Source organism: Pteropus vampyrus, unplaced genomic scaffold, assembly GCF_000151845.1.
Source record: "Pteropus vampyrus isolate Shadow unplaced genomic scaffold, Pvam_2.0 Scaffold273, whole genome shotgun sequence".
Lineage (NCBI taxonomy): Eukaryota > Metazoa > Chordata > Mammalia > Chiroptera > Pteropodidae > Pteropus > Pteropus vampyrus.
The window spans coordinates 413,858-432,587 of record NW_011889054.1 but is presented as its reverse complement, the minus strand read 5'-3'; the positions used below and the strand labels follow the sequence as shown (position 1 = coordinate 432,587).

The following is an 18,730-nucleotide window of genomic DNA, read 5'->3' as shown; positions in this document are numbered from 1 at the left end:
CTCCTGCTGAGACAGCTAAGGGGTGACACCCAATTCCTAGAGTTCCTCCAGTTTGATTAAGACACATGAAAGAAACACACCACCGTAATTTCTTGAAAGGGCCCTTTGTGTGACTAAACACTATGATTTTTTGAGTTGAGGTTGAGCCAAAGGTTAATATAATCACAGTCTTTTCTATATGCTACACTTTGGCAGCCAATTCTGACTTATAACATCTTATATCATTTGGAAGGCTGAGAATTATCAAAATCAATGAGTCCTGGTTCTTTTCATTTAACCATTCTCCCCACAATTTCTCTCCCTGTTCTGGCATTTTACTATAAATAGTAGGAAACCAGGCAGCTGAGTACCTTCAAATCAGGCAGCTTGGAAATCTCTGTAGCTATATATCCATGTTGGTCACTTACAAGTTCTACTTTACACATAACTGCAAGACACAATTTTGCAAAGCTTTCTGTGACTACATATCAAGCCAGCCCTCTAATTTCTAATCACATGTTTTTTATCTGCTTTCTGAGTCCTCACTGGCAGCATCCTGTGACCATTATTTCTACTGAGAACCTGTTCAATAAAATTTAGGCTTTCTCTATCGCTCTCCTCAAAGTTCCTCCAACTTCTACATATATGACATCCAAAACCATTCTCCAAAGAAATCACATTAAAATCTATTATTAATCTAATAAATCAGCAAGAGCAACTGGTATGTTACATAATAATATATTATTTCTTGAAATTTCAAGGATAGGAAATTCCAACTACATTACAATACATAATCCAAGATTTTCAACATAAAATTTGTGTTATTTCTTGATCTTAGGGAAGGCAAAAAAAAAAAAAAGTATTATTATAAATACACATAAAAGTTTCTAACTTGAAAGTTTTAAATTGGTCTTTTTTTAATAGCCTCTTCCCCAAATAATGTGAATGTATGCTGCTTTAATCCTTACCCAATTTGTATATGTTCAAGTCTAGTTAAGTTACCTAGGATTAAAAATACAAGTGGTCTAACATGTTCATGACAAAATGATACTACAGTCTAGGTGTTCATAATACAGTCCATACAAATCAATTTAAAAATATAGAAACATGTCTTAAAATGGAATTATTTCCTTACCAGTATAATTCTATTGTCTCCAACTACATCCATTGTGATTTTAATTCTATTTTTATCATTTTTTTCCTTCTTTCTACTCTAGATCTCACCATATAGCTTCCAGTTTTACATGATTTTCACCACTGATGCATTCCTTTCCTACTGCTACTGCTTCCCCTTCAAAGCAGCACTCTTAGGCTATACGACGTCTGCAGAATCCTACAAGAGCTGACTATAAATTCTCTACTTTACAAATACTATCTTGGTGGTAGGAAAGACTGCCCCAAGTTGAGCACCACTGAATAACAACAGGGCAGAGTATATGAACATAGATATTGGTATGTCGGTAGACGTGGGTGGGAACTTGTGCTTTCTGGAACCCAGGTTCTCTGCATACTCTATCCCTTCATCCTGAAACACACTCCCATGACTTCCTTGTCCTTGTCCAATTAGCTAATACCTACTCCTCCTTGAGGCATCAGCATGTCACTTCACCTGAGAAGCCTCCCTCACCTACACTCCTCCAGAATAGTTATAGTCTTCTACTATGAAATCCCAGGGTACCCTTAGCAAACAGAATAAAAGAATTAAAATATCCTCAAATTTAGGATTAATCCATAAATGAAAGGCTGGTATGCCACAGGAAAAAAATGTCAATGTAATTTATCATAAGATAGTAAAAACTATTGTAGTTCTTTAAATAAATGGTGGTAAGCACTCAATAAAATTCCACACATTCACTTAAGATTTTTTTATAATTAGATATGGAAAATTTATCAACACACTAAAGGGTTTATACATAAATTCACAAGCAAATATTAAAATTACAGTAATATTACCTCACTTAGCAATGGGAATACAATGAGGATAAATCCTTATTGCAATTCAAGGAACAAACAAGAATGTGATTTTGCAGATGAGATTTGGAAAATCTAACATCAATTAAAATATTAGTACAGGTCGTAAGTTTAGGAAAGTTATAGAATAAAATAAATTCATAAAAAAAGCTGATAACCATTTACAATAGGTATTAACTATCTGGATAATGATAGCTTTTTTTAGAATTTAGAAATTTATTTTTAAAATATTATAAAATCCTAATGGGTGAAATAAATTCAAACAAATTTATACTCTGCAGGCAGCAAAGATGAGAATATCTCATATGTTACTACTTCAAAAAATCTGGGGTCATCTATCCCTTGAAAATTAAATTCTCAGGAAAAAAAAGCACACGCAATAAGTTCTCACTTAATGTATTTGATAGGTTCTGCAACATTAAGTGAAATGATGTATAATGAAACCAATTTTATCACTGGGTAATTAATACGAACAAGAGTTTTGTTTTTACAGCATCTCATCATTGTTGTTAACGAAATGTCATTGAACTAAATGTTTTTCGAAGACCTGTTGTATATAACATTTTATATATATTTTCAAAAGGTTCATGAATCTCTAATAAATATTACTGGAATCCATAGATGAATATAGAATTAAGAAACTTTGTTCTAATATAAAATAAATACAATATCAGTTAAAGTTCCGCTAATTACAACTTGCCAAAACATATGTGCTAGTTGGCCATAAATATCCTTCTCGAAATTCCCTATAATTATTCAAGTTTCCTTTGGCACACGGTTGCTCAGCTAAAGATCTACTTTTCTAGAATTGTTTCCATCTGTGAATCGAACAACTTGTGGCAGAGCAATAATCCACCTACAAGTTGAAAAGTCATTTTGAAAAAAAAATCTCTGCTTAAAAGTATAAGTAAGCTACCAAGGTAACCTTGCAAAGCCCCCAAGGAGGAAAAAAAAAAGGATTAGAGATGTTATCTCAAAATTCAGTAGTAGTTTACTTTCTAGTTATTTGTCAAATTCTTTGGCTATACACTAAGCAGAAGACTATTGCTAAGTGGAATAGAACAGTCAGCTATTTCAGAATGGTCAGCAGAATGGGGCTGAGAAGAAAAAAAAAAATTCAGAATCTGCCAAAATGGACTAATATGGCTTTGGGGTGGGAACCTAGAGAGATACTATTTAGTAGTGGATATGCATCAGAAGTAAACTACATCTTACAAAAACTACTACTCAGCCTCCAGTAAATTCAATTTCTCCCGGCTTAAGGTGAATTGTCCTCATTTTACCTGCATAACAAAGAACAGTAAAACCCTCTCTGGAGAAGAAAATGTCATCAAAGCCTCCATAACATTTCATTATACTTTCTGGCATTCAATTTAAAAATATCTGATATATGACGAAACAAAAGCAAAAGATAAAACAGAAAACAGAAATTAACTCAGAGATGACTCAATAATTGGCATTACCAAAAACAAACTTAGAAATAATTGTGATTAATTTTAATGAAAATGGAAGATAGAAACAATCGATAAAAAGAGCACATTAGTACTTAAAAATGAAATAACAGAAATTAAAACCTTATTCAATAACTGATAAAACCAACCAAGAAAAGAAAAAAAAGCTTTAAGAATATAAAAGATCTAAACAATATTATAGACAAAATCTATCTAAATAGAATGCTTGCTCTTCTATCCACAAAACACGTTTTCCCAGTGGACATTATCTATTCAGAAAAACAAAACTTACTATATCATGGGCCATAAAACAAGTCTTGATAAATTTCAAAAGACTGGAATCATGCAGAATATGTTCTCTGGCCAAACCGAAATTAAATTAGAAATCAATAATAAAAAGATAACCAGAAAATTCTTATATACTTGTAAATTAAGCAAAACCCTTCTAATCTATGCATAAAAAATAAAAATGAGAAAATATTTTTAACAGAATAATAAAAATACAACATATCAAAACTAGCAGATCTATCTAATGCTGTGCTTAGAGGGGAAAAGTGTAGCCTTAAAATGCATATGCTAGGAAAGAAAGGTGGAATATAAATTATCTAAGTATCTGTCAAGAAGTCAGAAAAATAACAGCAATTTAACCCAAAGAAAATATAAAGAACAACGCAGCAACAATAATAATTAACAGAAAACAAATGTATAATGAAGAGAATCAAGCAAATGACGTTTTGGTTCTTTGGAGAGAATGCCTTTCTTGGATTCTGTAAAATCTGTGTGCTGACATATTACTAAATTCTGGCCAAAAGGATGTGAGCAGAAGCAGTATGTGAAATTTATGGGTAGTCCTCTTAGAATGGGCATCCCTTTATTCCTACATGTTTTCTTCTTACCGCCACCACTCACCCCCAGCATACTAGAAGGTGAACACATTGTAAACTATCTTTGAACAAGCAAATTAACTTATATCCTAGGAACAGCAAATCAAAAAGATGGAAAAAGCCTGGTTCCCCTACATTATACTATAGCCATTATACAGAGCCACTGTACCATGTTCCAACAAAGAAACATGTAGTTCCATCATGCTTTAGCTATCTTTGGGGAGGGGGTATCTCTAATTATAGCAGCCTAACTAAGATCCTAACTAATACAAAATTTCATACCTAGAAATTGGTCCTGCTACAACAAGTCAAAAATATTTGTGATTGCTTTAGCAATTAGATGGACAAGGGATGTTTTAAAACAAAGTGGCTGACACTAACAACGCTAAAGCCAAGCATTTGGTAAAATACCAATGATGACGCCTAGGAAGGCAGACCATAAGTCTTTTTATTTATTTATTTATTCATTCATCCATCCATCCATTCATTCATTTATTTTTAAATTTATTTTTTTTCCCCCATAAGTCTTTTTTTAAAAGCCTAAAATATAGCCAGGCAGGTTTGGAATATTTAGAATACTGCTGTGTATTAGCAATATCTTTCTGCTGTTTGCAAAGTTCTATAAGAGAAAGGAAAACAGAGGAGACTGAACTCTAAAAAGCCTCAGCAAGAGATAAGACTGTGGCTCCTATCCTTTGTTGGGCAATTCTTGTTAAAATCAGATGCAGGAGCCAGCTTGTAAAATTAATCAATAAACAAACAAACAAACAAGATTACAAATGTTGCCTATCTCCCTCCCCCAAACCTATTGTTAAAGTAGCCTTTACTAAATCAGATGAAGGGAGGCTAAGCAGAATGCAGAGATTAGCATATAAAACGGTTTTCCAGAAAGAAAAAAAAAACAATAAATAATAGCTTTGGTTATAATTACTTACACATGGATTTACCTAGATGCAAACTAAATGTTTAAGGAATTAAGGATTGCTGACAAAACCAATATTGGGCATACAAAAAGCGTGTTGTTATTCAAAAGCTAATGCAAACTTCGGGTAACCAACTAAGTAGGAAGTAAGCTGTAAAAACAGTGCAGTTCCTCAAAAAAGAAAAGAGCCATTTCAGATGTATTTACACAGGATAATGGTTTTAAAAAAAAAAAAAATCTCTCAGGGAAAAGCCAAGGCCATTTGAGACAATGATGTTCTAAGAAAGCGAAAATGGAAGACCACCACGGGCTATCCAAGGAACTACTCCACTGTCAGTTTAGTTTCCACAACTCCACTGAACAGGACGTGACCACTGTTATGGATCTGCAACTATCAAGTGTTTCCCATTCTTTTTCTGAATGGCTTTAATTGCAATTATCCTGTGCTTACAATATCATTATGCAGTGGTTGTGTGTGTTGTGGAGTGTGTTGTCTGCTGAAACGTGCTATTTGTCTATTCATTAACAAACTGCCAGACCAAGAGAAGTCACATACAGACTCGACAATAAAGATCCTGGATTTTGAGCTGAGATTATATCCCTTGAGGTAGAGGTAAATATGTTATATGGGTGTGAAAAGACAAGCATGGATTATCTGTGTGGACAAAGGAAGAAATCACTCAGTGGAGTGTGGGAAGGACCTCTAGCTGTAACCTGTTTTCTTCTACTGTAAAAGAAATTTTATCTAGGCAGAAGGTGGCGCCAAAAAAAAGACCACATTCTCCAACTGTTTTTGCAGATAGGAATGGTCATATAACTGTAAATAAAAGACGTAACATATAAAATTTCTAAGTCATAACCTACGAGAGAATGAGTATGCCCTCGGTTTTCCATATCCCATCTTTTCTTAGCAGTGAGCCATCAGCTTTACAAACTAAAGAATCGTAGCATACATTTTTATGTCGATAATTTTTAGAACATTTATGCTTCAATTACTCCTGCAGAAACCAAAACATTTTTATAAGTGTTTTATAAGAATAGGCAGGAGTCATTTAACTTGAAAAGATGTCTCTGAAGAAATGAATTTTAATCAGTTATAACGACGAAGGCCAAAAAAGTTGCTAGAGAGTAAAATACAAATGTGAAATATGCCGAAGCAAATAACTGAGGTTCAAATACATACAGATAGAAAAGCAAAAACATACATCTGAACAAAAATGTCCAGATGGAAGAAAAATATTAAAAAATAATAAAGCTGCAACAACACTGCAAACTGGTAGACAGTCTTAAAGTCCTAAAAGCAGTGTGGGACTTACATGGATAGAAAGTACAAGTCTTAATTAAAAAGTGCCAAGAAGAAAGAAATCTCTTAGTGAGACTATTCTCATAAATGCATAAAACAATGAGGAGTGACTGGAAGAATGAAAAAGTTTCAAAGCTGGTGTAATAATAATCCAGATTGGGCTCTCTAAGCAGAAAAAAGGGTACTTTACAGTTGGAAAGTATGTAGGTAGTCTTCTAAAATGATACATAGTAAATCAAAAACAGTTTACAATTAGCAGATAATTAAACAGTAAACTCACAGTAGTGATTTTGCCTTTTCTCTTGACTGGAAGAAATGGGCATGCTCTCATTTGGAGATCTTTAATAGTAGCAGTCATTGTATTGTTTTCAAGGTCGCCCTTCCAATAAATTTCACATTGTGTTGTAATGACTAAGGCAGGGGCATCATTTCTTGTCATATCAGCCACAAACACAATTTCAGGATTTTTAATAATAATATTAATTTCCCACTTATCTTGTTCCTGTATAGGTACTAAAAACAGAAATAAAAATAATCTAAAATATTTATAAATCTTTTTTTATATATATTTATGAAAAATTTATTATTTATGGGAAAATGTTATTTTCATTCTAAGTAAACAGTAAAATAAAGGAATCTTAGATCTCAAAGGAATCTACATCAACTCTTAGTATAAGATTTGAAGAAGCTATATAGCCAGAGTACATTTCGAAAAGTGGGAAAAAAATCTCCACTATTTAATGGCAGAGCTGGAGACTAATCCAGTTTCTAACTCTCAATTTGATACACCACAATAAATGAAACATGTAAAAGATAATAGAAAACTATAAAAATAACTAAAATAAAAGAGTAAGTTAAAATACTATCTTTAATAATGAAAAGGAGTGATTGGTTATTTCCCCTGCTTGTTTTCTTTCAACAAATTATTTCAAATAACTGCCTGCAGAGAAGTACAACTACTTATTCTAATAAAGGTTCCATAATTTTTGAACCCAACATATATGTACACCTTGAAAAATATGTAAACTGCACATCCCAGCAGAAAACGCATGTTTTCCCTTTACCTCTGAAAAATAAAGATTTTAATTTATTAATTTACTTAACCTCATCATTTATAAAGCTAATCAAGGTAAGTGCTATTGTAGCATTCCAAATAACAGATATTAAATATGCATTTCAATAACACAGATATTAAATATTTTAGTCAATAACTAACCTTCTTCCTTTGCAGACCATGCTTGAACATTGGTTTCCACAACAGTTCCTGTGGTGTACGCTTCAAGAAAGACATTTGCAACTGTTAGCAGAAATTCCACACTTGCACATATATAGGTTTCTTGAAGGACTAAATCAGACACCCAACCATCTCTGACTTTCTTATACTTTACATCCATCATGTCTTTTTTGTCAAATCCAACTGTCAGTCCTATCATTCTGAAAAACACAATAATAAAAATGCCTGTTATTATCTTACAAATCACCAAACACAATAAAATTCAAAGACCTCGTAACCCTTTCATTGACAGCAAACCAGCGTTCTGAAGTCATTTTCTTGTGGGAAGATCACAAAGTACTCCAAATAATAGACTTTAAAACTTATAGAATATGACTGTTTCATAAATTAGGAAATGTATCTTTAAGAAATTATCAAAATTTTGAATTTCAGTATAGTTTTCTTCTCAATTTTTCATGTATTTCCCATTACGATGTGAATAGGTTGATAATTTAAATAATATTGATTTTAAAAACCAATATAATTACACTGATTATTTCTATTGAATCAATCTATTAACCATGCAGCAAGAGCACATATCTGAACCAAGACGTTTTCAAATATTGACTGAGAACCACGACTCAATTGAATTGAAGCTCTGAAGATCTTAAGAATGTACCAAAAAAATGAACATGCAACTTTGAGAATAAGTTTTGTGAAATATATCAACCATTTCTCAAGTAAAAACTCAGAATGCTATTACCTAGGAGTTGCCTTCCTGACATGAGGCCTTTTATCATCTAAAATACAGTTCTTTAATGAGAACGAAGAAAATATTGAGTCATCTGTATACATTTTTACAGTGCTTATTATATTCTCCAATTTAAACTCAGCAAGTTTCAGAGAAGGATCACGAACATCTGTAAAGGAAGTCTGTGGAAGAGAAAGTCAATACAAATTTTACACAGAAACATAAGTCTAAAGCATATTTTAAGATATGAACTATCACATTCTCTACCTCCAAAGGGCTCACTAATGAAAGGCCAAAAAAATAGTAACTTTAATTTAAATTTTTATTTTTCAAATCTTTGGCTATAGGAAACTCATTTTTAAAAAAAATAGTTAAAATTACTTCATTATGTTAAAGTAAAATGATCAATAATTTTTCTTACAGAAACAGATACTCCCAAATATACATAAAATATTAACTGTTATTTTAATAAATATTCACTGTATAATTTTCATCAATATATTTCTTCCTCCTCAACTTACCTGTTCAGGACCTGGACTATACAGTATCATGGTGAGATAATCAGTTCTGAAACTCATATTTAATGTTGTCTTAACTTGAGAGGCATGTGAATGTACTTCTACCACAGCAGCTGTCACTACAGTTGTTCCTTGGAAAAATTAAAGTTATTGGATAAAAGAAAAAGTCAGGAAAGTTAAAATTCATTAAAACGACCTTGAAAAGTGTTAATTAAATGGGTTAAAAAGAAGAAGAGTTATAGCAGCAATAAAGGCAGCCACATGATACTAATTGTTGAAACTAGGTAATGGGTACATGTAGATCCATTACATTATTCTTTCTTCTTTGGTGTTTGTATAAATATTTCCAGAAGAAAATAATTAAAATAATAATATATTTTAATGTCTGTTTTTAATTCCATCCATTTTAGACATTATCTTTACACTCTCCACTCTTTAAGTCCATACCATTTCCTTTACCTATCCCATCTTCTTCTTTCCGGCTTGGTAAATGATGTCTTTACTTCTATGTTAACATGGCTAGTAACATTTACATAGTAAGTCTTCTATGTCTTGTTTAACTATGACTATGTAATAATTGTCAATGAAGAATAATTAGTTTATTATAATACATCCTCTGCTGCTACAATATTACAACTAATGCATCTCTCAAAAAATACTGTCTTCTCACATTCTAACAATGGCTCAAAATCGTACAAAATTTCCTCCTGTACCAGAATAGAGATTTCTCTCTTCTTAGGTACAAAAAACGTCTTCCTCTCCCTATCACCCATGTAAAGTAGTTATAGTAGCAACCCTCTGCCCCCTGCCCCTTATCCACAGTTTCACTCTCTGTGGTTTCAGTTACTTGTGGTCAACCAAGGTCCAAAAGAATTAAGCAGGAAATTCCAGAAATAAATTATTCATATGTTTTAAATTGGAGACCATTCTGAGTAGCATGGTGAAATCTTGTGCTGCCCCTGCTCCATCCTGCCCAAGATGCGAAATCATCCCTTTGACCAGAGTATCCATGCTGTGTATGCTACCTGCCCATTAGTCACTTAGTAGTCTTCTTGGTTATCAGTTTGATTGTGGTGGTATCACAGGCTTGTATTCAAGTAACCCTTATTTGGCTTAATAATGGCCCCAAAGCCATTTGCATAACTTTTTTTACAGTATACTGTTATAATTGTTCTATGTTATCATTAGCTGTTGTTAATCATTTATTGTGCCTAATTTATAAATTAAACTTTATCACTGTATATGTAGGAAAAGTCATAGTATATATAGTGTTCAGTACTATTCAGTTTCAGGCATCCTCTGAGTGTCTTGGAATGTATACCCTGTGGATAAGGGGTGGGGGGACTAGTGAAATTAATTCCACATTCTTCATATTTTATGGAGTTTCTGTTTTTTAAAGACATTCTTATACTTTTCTTTTTCTGAATTCCTCTTTAATGAAAACAAAGTACTTTCTAGCTCAGTTAACAGAAAATTTTGGGATTCCTTTTCAGTCCACTCCTGTGTAGGCCCGTTGTTTTTAGACCCCATGTTTTCCTTGTTCTCGGATTCCTTGTTTGTTTTGCCAGAATATATTTTCAAACTATTTAGGAATGTTTATAAAGGAAGTAAGCTTTATGTTACTAAAAATCTGAGAATTATCGTGTTTTTACACTTGGGTGATGGTTTAGCCACATACGAAAGCCTAACTTCAGAATAATTTTCCTGAGAAATTTAACTATATAGTTCCAATGCCTTTTATCATCCATCCATTTCATCCCACACGTTTTATTGATGATAAATCTGATTCTAATTATCCCTGTTCCAAGCCCCTAATATGCAAGCTTGTTTTTTTCTGAAACTAAAAATCAAACCTTTGTTGTTCTGACATTTCATGAAGACATGTTTGCATGTGGAGTCCTAGTTTATTCAATGTACATGAAACTGGGTAGATTCTTTATATCTCAGAACTTGTTTCAATATTTACTTAGCTCTGGAAAGTCTTTTGTTGTTTCCGTGGAAGATTCTTCTCTTCCATTTTCTCAGTCCTTTTTCCTAAAATACTTATCATTATGGAACTGGACCTCTATCACTCCTAAGTTTTATCTCATTTACTATCTCCATACTAATTTTCCTTTACATCATGGAAGATTACATCAACTAGATATGCCAATTCAGTAATTAAATTCTAAACACATGCCTACCACATTTATTTTGTTTCAAAATTTCAGCAATTATGTTTTTGGTTTCTGAGAACTCTTTCTTATCTTGGGAAGGTGAAAGGCAGTGATAGTAGGACTCAGTTCTTAAATTCTCCGATTCCTCTGATTATGAATTAGAATTTGTTTTCTGCTTGTATACATTCTCTTCTGTTCTTTCAATTATTTGTTTCATTCAAGAAATACTACTTTGTTTACATTGCTTTCTCTCACGCTTAGGTTCATGTGGTTCTCTTTATATGTCTGTTAACATCTAGCAGTAAAGGACTGGGTTGGTTATTCTAGCTAGTAAGGATGAGCTTCCTGTAATGTTATAAATGCCGGATTATTTGTGTATTAGGATTGTCTCTGACTGAAAAAGCTGTGTAAAATCTCAGGGCTTAGCAAGAGTGAATTCTGTGAGCTAGTGGGTTACACTTTGTTTGGGGATCTCCCAAAACTCCAGAATGAGGAGAAATTTATTCTTGTGAATCAAAATCATCCCAGCAGCCCTAATTGAGCCAATTCTCTGCAGGTGCTGGTGCTGAACTTAGAACCCAGTCAGGTTCCGCAAAGCAGAGTATGGTTCCCTCTGCTTTGTTCCATCTCTCCTTCGAATATTTGTTGAAATCTATAATTTACTAATGGTCATCCTCTCTTGACACCTCTATATTTTGATATTTTATATCAATATAAGATATTCCACCTGGGATAGATGCTGCATTAGAAATAAGGGAGAAGAGAGGGGAAGAAAAAATTGGAAAAAAGGACTTACAGGAAATTTGAAGTAACAAGAAAACTGAGAAATTTTGTCACAACAGGATTAGGAATTTTGAATTAAAAAAAATGAACAGAATGACTAATAATAAACAATTTAGAGATACCTGAATGGAATTAGATTAGAAAAAAATTATAAACCTTATTTTACCCAAAACTAGAAGTAGAGAATGGAAGAAAATAAAAAAGACTGGGAGGGTGGAAGGGAGAAAAGAAGAGTTTATGGTTAAGAACATACCTCCAGAAGGATGTGAAGCATTAATAACTCCACTAGTAACACTACTTTGATCTTTTATTCCTGCTGGTGAGGCACTACCACCTTCTTCATACCATATATTACCATATAATGTTTTAAAAATAGTTGTTATGTCTTCTTGACTAAGAATAAACTGTTAAAAAACATAAAATTTGCTTATTTTAGTATTACTACTTCATGTAGTTAAAAATTCTCATATAAAAAATAATTTTCATTTCAATCCTGTGTTGTCTTACCAATATAAAGAAACTTCATTTACCTGTCTTACCAATACTTTCATCTATAAGTTAAGGAATGATCTTATACATGATCTTATACATGAAAAGCTTAAAGATTTTCACTTGAGATCATCATGTTTTAAATTCTAAATATATTTTTAAGTTAAAAATCTTAAATCTTTAAAACGATTGTTTTCTCTTTTTGAATAGGATTTTTATAGGAAGAAAAATAAAGGGAAACTAGGGCAGGGGGGTGGGGAGAAAAACCTTTCAGACACAGCACATGTTTCTGTCACATGTTTCAACAAAGCATGTGATACAGTTTTGATTTCCATCCAGTTAAGAGGGAAAAATATGTACTTGTGCACAGTCAGAGGTCTGTGAAGCAATATCAACCAACAGGGAGGTAAAGTTATGCCTAAGGTCTTGACCTATATGCATTTTCATCTTCAGCCTCTCAATTCTTCTAGGACCTTCTCTAGGTTATATCATATAGTGTCATGGCTTTAAATACCATCTATGCCAATGACTTCCAAATTACTATGTCCAGCCTAGGCCTTTCCACTAAATTCTGTATTAACATATCCAAGTGACTACTTACAGCACCATGTCTAATACGTTTCCTTCATGGAATTTATCACAATGTAAGACTATTGTAATTATGTGTCTATGTATTTTTTTTACTATCTAACTAACATGCCTCTGGACTACCATCACCGACAACCCCTACATTAGACTGGTAAGTCCATGAAGCCAGAGACAATGTCATAGCTTCTTTGCCACAGTATCTCCAATATCTAGTCAGGGGCTAACATACAGTAGTCACTCAAACATTTGTTGAATAAATGACTGGAGAACACTCAATGAATTCTAGGTTAAAACAGCTACTATTTCAATTCTGACAAAGGAAATTAATAAATAACTTCTATACCCAAAATATCTCATGTTCTGAAGCAATATTTTTTAACAGAGAAATCAATAAGTATCCAAAAACTTACCTCCATGGGCTTTAGCTGAGCATTTACATTAAAACAAGGAACTTCCTGGTACCATTCCCAAGATAAATTTCGCTCAATTATCACTTCAAGATTTAATGGCAGTAATAGATCCAGTACCTCCTGGTAAGCATCATTAATAAATTTAGTCCTATGAGTAAAAATAAAAGTTTTTAATTGTTTCATAAATACAGGTAGTAAAAAAAAATTAAACACTTTATAACAGATCGATAATTTTGTGTGTGTGAAAATTAAAATCCATTAGGCCTTTCATGTCAAAATAAGGCATGTTCCATGACACTAGAAACCTAGATGACTTTCTCTAAGCGGAAGTGTTTCACATACTGTAGAGAAATGAATATTTAAATCAGGATTTCGCAATATGTTTAAAAGTTCCAAACATCTGCAAGTTGGATAGTAAACTCTTAAAATGGGAATTATCTCTATATAATCTGTAAACATATAAAAGGCTTCTTATAAAAACATTTTAATTCACTGATGTAGATATGTAGCAGAATACCACATATCCCCTTACTTTATAAGAAACTAAGTTGTACCAAACAAAAAATTTTTTTTTTTTTCTGTGGATCAAACATAGTTGAATATGGAAGTTGAACCATATTTACCTTTCTTGGTACTTATAAGGGTAGGACTGATGGTAAGGAATGATAAAAAGTGCAGTAGGTTACTGAACCCCTTTCAAGTACCCCTTTCAAGTGACAATGTGACCAATGAAGCCTCCCATTATATCTTCAAATTACAACCTCAAAGAAATACCAAATTGTTCAATTATGGTATGAAGCTATGACTAGAATTTTAAATATCATCTACTCAACTGAAGAGTAATATGTGAGCCATCAAAGATCTTCAGATTCCCTAGCATATCATATCATATTTCATGAATTAACTATAGAGTGACACTATACGTATCAAGTATATATGCTTATAATCTCCCCTTAATGGTAGTAAGTTAGGAATCTAAAAGCCTTATAGGGCATATTACATACAACTTTAATAGGTGCATATTACAATATGTGACTATACCACAAGCCATTTAATCAACCTATTGTTAAAGAGTTATGTTGTTTCTAATTCCTCACTGTAATAAATAATTGGATCATTATCTTTGTAAGTACTTTGAGTAAATTTCTTCTTCGGGACAAAATTACAAAAAACATTAAATTTTCTGTCAAAAGATAATTTCCTCTGGAAAATTATTCCTCATCAGTACTACCCAATATCTGAAGGAGAAATCTTTCTTATGTGCTCCTACAAATACCTTGAACTTTTGCTATTATTCTATTTAATAATAATTCTATTTTAATAGTTTGTTGTCTTGTTTGTAATTTCAGTTAGAATGAAAGTCTCATGAGGGCAGGGCCTGTTTATCTTAGTCTTGGCTGTATTGCCAGTACTTGGCTCAGGTAATTGCAATATGTCACGTACTGTACAAATATTTGCGAAGCTGCAATCAAGAAACTGGGTCAATATGTAACCTACAACTCATGAGAGCTCCATTTCTGAAAATTAATGGGCAAACAACATTGTTTCACTATATTTTCATTCCTTTATTAATGAGGTTGAATATTTCTATTAGCTGTTTATTGGCTATCATTGTTCCTTTAAAGAATCATCTAGTTATGTACTTTATCAATTTTTCAAATTACTTTCTTCTTACTGCTTTAAAATATTAAAAGATTTATTTATCTTTTGTTAGAGATGTTTCTAATTATCTCATATGCTATTTCCTTTATAATCTTGTTTTGATAATTAATATTCAGAAATATATTCTTGTATAGTCAAAGCCAATTAATAACATTCCCCAATCACTTTTCTTTTTCAATGCTTAAATTAGAAAGTTCTTCTCTATCCTGTTACTGATACTTATATGTTATTTGTCTTTTGCTTTTTTAATAGTGTTATTGAAATAAATCACCATATCATTCATCCACTTTTAATTTTTTATGATTATACCTGGCACTATGCTTGGCAGCCATTTTGAACAGAAAATCACCAACAAAAAGCTCCCAAATGCAAAAAAAAAGATAGCACGCAAAAAGGACACTTGTTTACAATATGAAAGCTAAATTAAGAACACAGAGCATCATCTTGTTTGACACCTCAGCTGAGAACAGAGACTTTGAGAGAAGCAAATTTCTCACAGCTCTGTACATGCCCAAATAAGTGCAACAAGTATTTATTTTGCAGTTACAAATAACTGTTAGTGAGTAGTCTACTTCACAAATATGGAATCTGTGAATAATGAGGACTGACTGTATACATACATGTGTATATGTATAAATAACGAGGATACACACATGATTAATTGTTGAGCTTTTTATTCTGTTTCACTATTTTTATTATTTTAATCTTATAATACATTTCAGTAATATTCAATGTAATTTAATATATTTTATTAGTGCCAATAGTGTTATGATTCTCCCATGCCCCATCTTAATTTCTTCTTGCAAAAAAAAAAAAAATCATTGATACATCTTGTTCCCTATTTATATTTCCAGAAAAACAATAATTTAAAAAGGCTTTAAAAATAACTTGTGTTGTGATTTTTCCTGAGATCGCATTAAGTATATAAATTAATGTACAAGAAACTGACATCTTTATAATAGTAGGTCTAGAAAAATATTTTCTCTACATTTATTCAAGATATCTTTCTAGCCTCTGGTTAAGTTTTACAACTTTTCTTATAGAAGTATTGTATTTTTAAAATTTTATATTCAAATTCAGTTTTGTAACAAAATGATTTCAATACAAGTGGTCACAAATATTAAGTACTTATTTGTCTTTATGTGTTTTCTATGAAGCTATAACTAAACTGAATTTTCAAATATCTATTATTTTCAAACTATTTCAGGGAAAACTGATTATGCTCCATAACAGTAATTCTATTTCTAGGAATTCATCTGAAGAAAATGAATTATTCCAAAGGAATAAGTAGAAAATCATATAAGTATTATTGAACAAAGATATAAGTCATCATTATAGTGTTATTTATAACAGCGAAAAAAATATAATTGAATTAAATTTCTAAGAATAGGCAAATGAATTTTTTAAAAATTACAGGATAAATATTTAGGAAAAACTATGCACTCAAAATAACATGGAAAAATATTTATAGCATATTGTTAAGGGGAAAAAATTTACAATCCAAAATACAAATTTATTTCTTATTTAACTTAAATATATACAAATATATATATCTCTAAGTGCATCTATAGTTAACTAGAAGAAATACACCAAATTATTAATAGCAGTTATCTGTGGGTGGTCATATTAACAGCAATCCTTTATGTTTGTCCTAATATCGTTTTATGTGTTTCTTCAGTAAAAAATTATTTATTGGACATAAAAATACTATTTAATGCTCTAGATATTTTTAGTGAACTCAAAAAAATGTTTGTAATATAAACTCACAACTAATTTACATCTACCATTTTTTTAAATCTAGCAAGATGTGATTACATATAGACAATTTGAATAAATTCAGACTTTTACATAGTTTTAACTCCAAGTTAATGAGCATTTAAGGCTTAAAATCATTTCTCTATAGCTATAGCCTATTAAAATAGAAGTCCCTTATCTCAATATTCCTTGTAATTTCTGAATTCCTTGAATTTAGCTGGACATATTGTATATTTTCAAATGTCTTCACTAAATATATCGTTAATTTCTTAATTGAAACCTGGCTTTCCATGGCACTCCATTAAATAGAGGCTGACTTTTCTCCAACACTCTACCTTATTCTCAGAGTTAGGTGATAGAAATAATTTTCTTAATTTGCAATGTAAAATTCTATGACTTGGATGAAACGGACAAATTTTTTGAAAAATATTTAAAAAGATCGCTCAAGAAAAAATAATTCACTTGAATAGTTTTAAGTTTATTAAAGAAATGGAACTTGTAGTCAAATACCTTCCACAAGTAAACTCTAGGCCCACATGGCTTCACTGGTGAATTCTCTCAAATGTTTAAGAAAGAAATAATACAATGTACACAACCTGTCACAAGTGTATATATGATAAAACTTATTGATACTTTAAAAATATGCAATTTCTTAAATGCCAATTAAATCTCAATAAAGCTGCTTTAAAAGTATTCAACTGGTGGAAAGAAGGGCAGAAGGGAGACGAACCAACAAGAGGCCAAAGAGAATTAGCAAAAATAAATGGAAAGAGACAAACAGAATGAGATTAAAGAAAAATGACAGGAAGAAAGAAGAGGGAGAGTGGAAGGTATAAACAGACATGGATCCAAGCTGGAAAAGGAATAGGTCACTAAATCTAGAATAGGTGATTTTATTACCCTCATTCATAATCCTACGCGCAATGATTACATAAGGTTATACTCTATGGTGTGTGTTTTGTTTTGTTTTGTTTTTAACCAGAATATCAGATCCAAAGTACAAAGCTGATAGTCTGTAATGCTGTATTTGTGAAATGAATAAATATATTAGGAATTTGCCCATCTTTTCTCACAACACAGTTTATAAAGAACTGCAAATAAGCACAAATGTACTTCCTCAGATAACTAATTTTACAGTGTTCCTAATTATCTAAGATGTAATTTTCAAATATTGCCTAGGTTTTTAAAAACGGGAGGACTTTAATTGATCTTGCCAAAAAACACTTGGGGGAGAGAGAATTACAAAATTAAGTATAGTTAGAATGAAATAAAATCTCTATAAATAGAAGACTCGGGATACTAAAGCTTTTAATGTAAACTGAAAAAGACTGCATTCTACAAAAATATACTTGTGAAATGCTTACCTGTATAGTCGCATTTTACTCAGCTTTATTGTTATCAAATCAATAACGGGTGGGGGGTTGCTCTGGCTCTCTGTTATCATATGGAATGTATTCGTCATTGTAATAAGTCCAAAATCAGCAACAAAAACATTTTCAGAAACTGGAGATTGTGGGATGACCACCACTGGGGCTTTGATGTTAACATCTAATGCCAATCTAGAACTCCTTTGTGCCAGTTCTTTTACACCAGTAGCAGCCATTCCCGCTGCCTGAACAGTTGCTTCAGCCAAAGCTTGTTTAACTGCTTGAAAATTATCTATAAAAGCCTATAAAGATAACAATTATATTCACAAAGTTACCAATAATGAATAAGACTTACTAAACGTATACTGATGTTTATGATTTTACCTCTATAAGAAAAAAATTTTTCTTGTTACACCAAGCATTACTTATTCAAAGTCTGTCTACATTAAATCTTAACTTTCTGCAATAAAAATTGAGAAACACAAAGATACAGACACAAAAACACAGTAACACAATAAAAATCTAGTC

At 31.8% G+C, this 18,730-nt stretch overlaps 1 protein-coding gene across 1 annotated transcript in view; it reads right to left on the bottom strand.

Annotated features, from left to right (window-relative positions):
• VPS13A (vacuolar protein sorting 13 homolog A) overlaps positions 1 to 18,730 on the bottom strand; it is a 190,048-nt gene that overhangs the window by 85,848 nt on the left and 85,470 nt on the right. The window contains exons 34-40 of the mRNA XM_011375502.2: positions 18,200 to 18,504; positions 13,419 to 13,566; positions 12,185 to 12,335; positions 8,996 to 9,123; positions 8,487 to 8,656; positions 7,727 to 7,944; positions 6,791 to 7,023 (exon numbers count right to left, since the gene is read on the bottom strand). Of these exons, the coding sequence (XP_011373804.1) occupies positions 6,791 to 7,023; positions 7,727 to 7,944; positions 8,487 to 8,656; positions 8,996 to 9,123; positions 12,185 to 12,335; positions 13,419 to 13,566; positions 18,200 to 18,504 (1,353 nt within the window). The remainder of the gene's footprint in view (positions 1 to 6,790; positions 7,024 to 7,726; positions 7,945 to 8,486; positions 8,657 to 8,995; positions 9,124 to 12,184; positions 12,336 to 13,418; positions 13,567 to 18,199; positions 18,505 to 18,730) is intronic.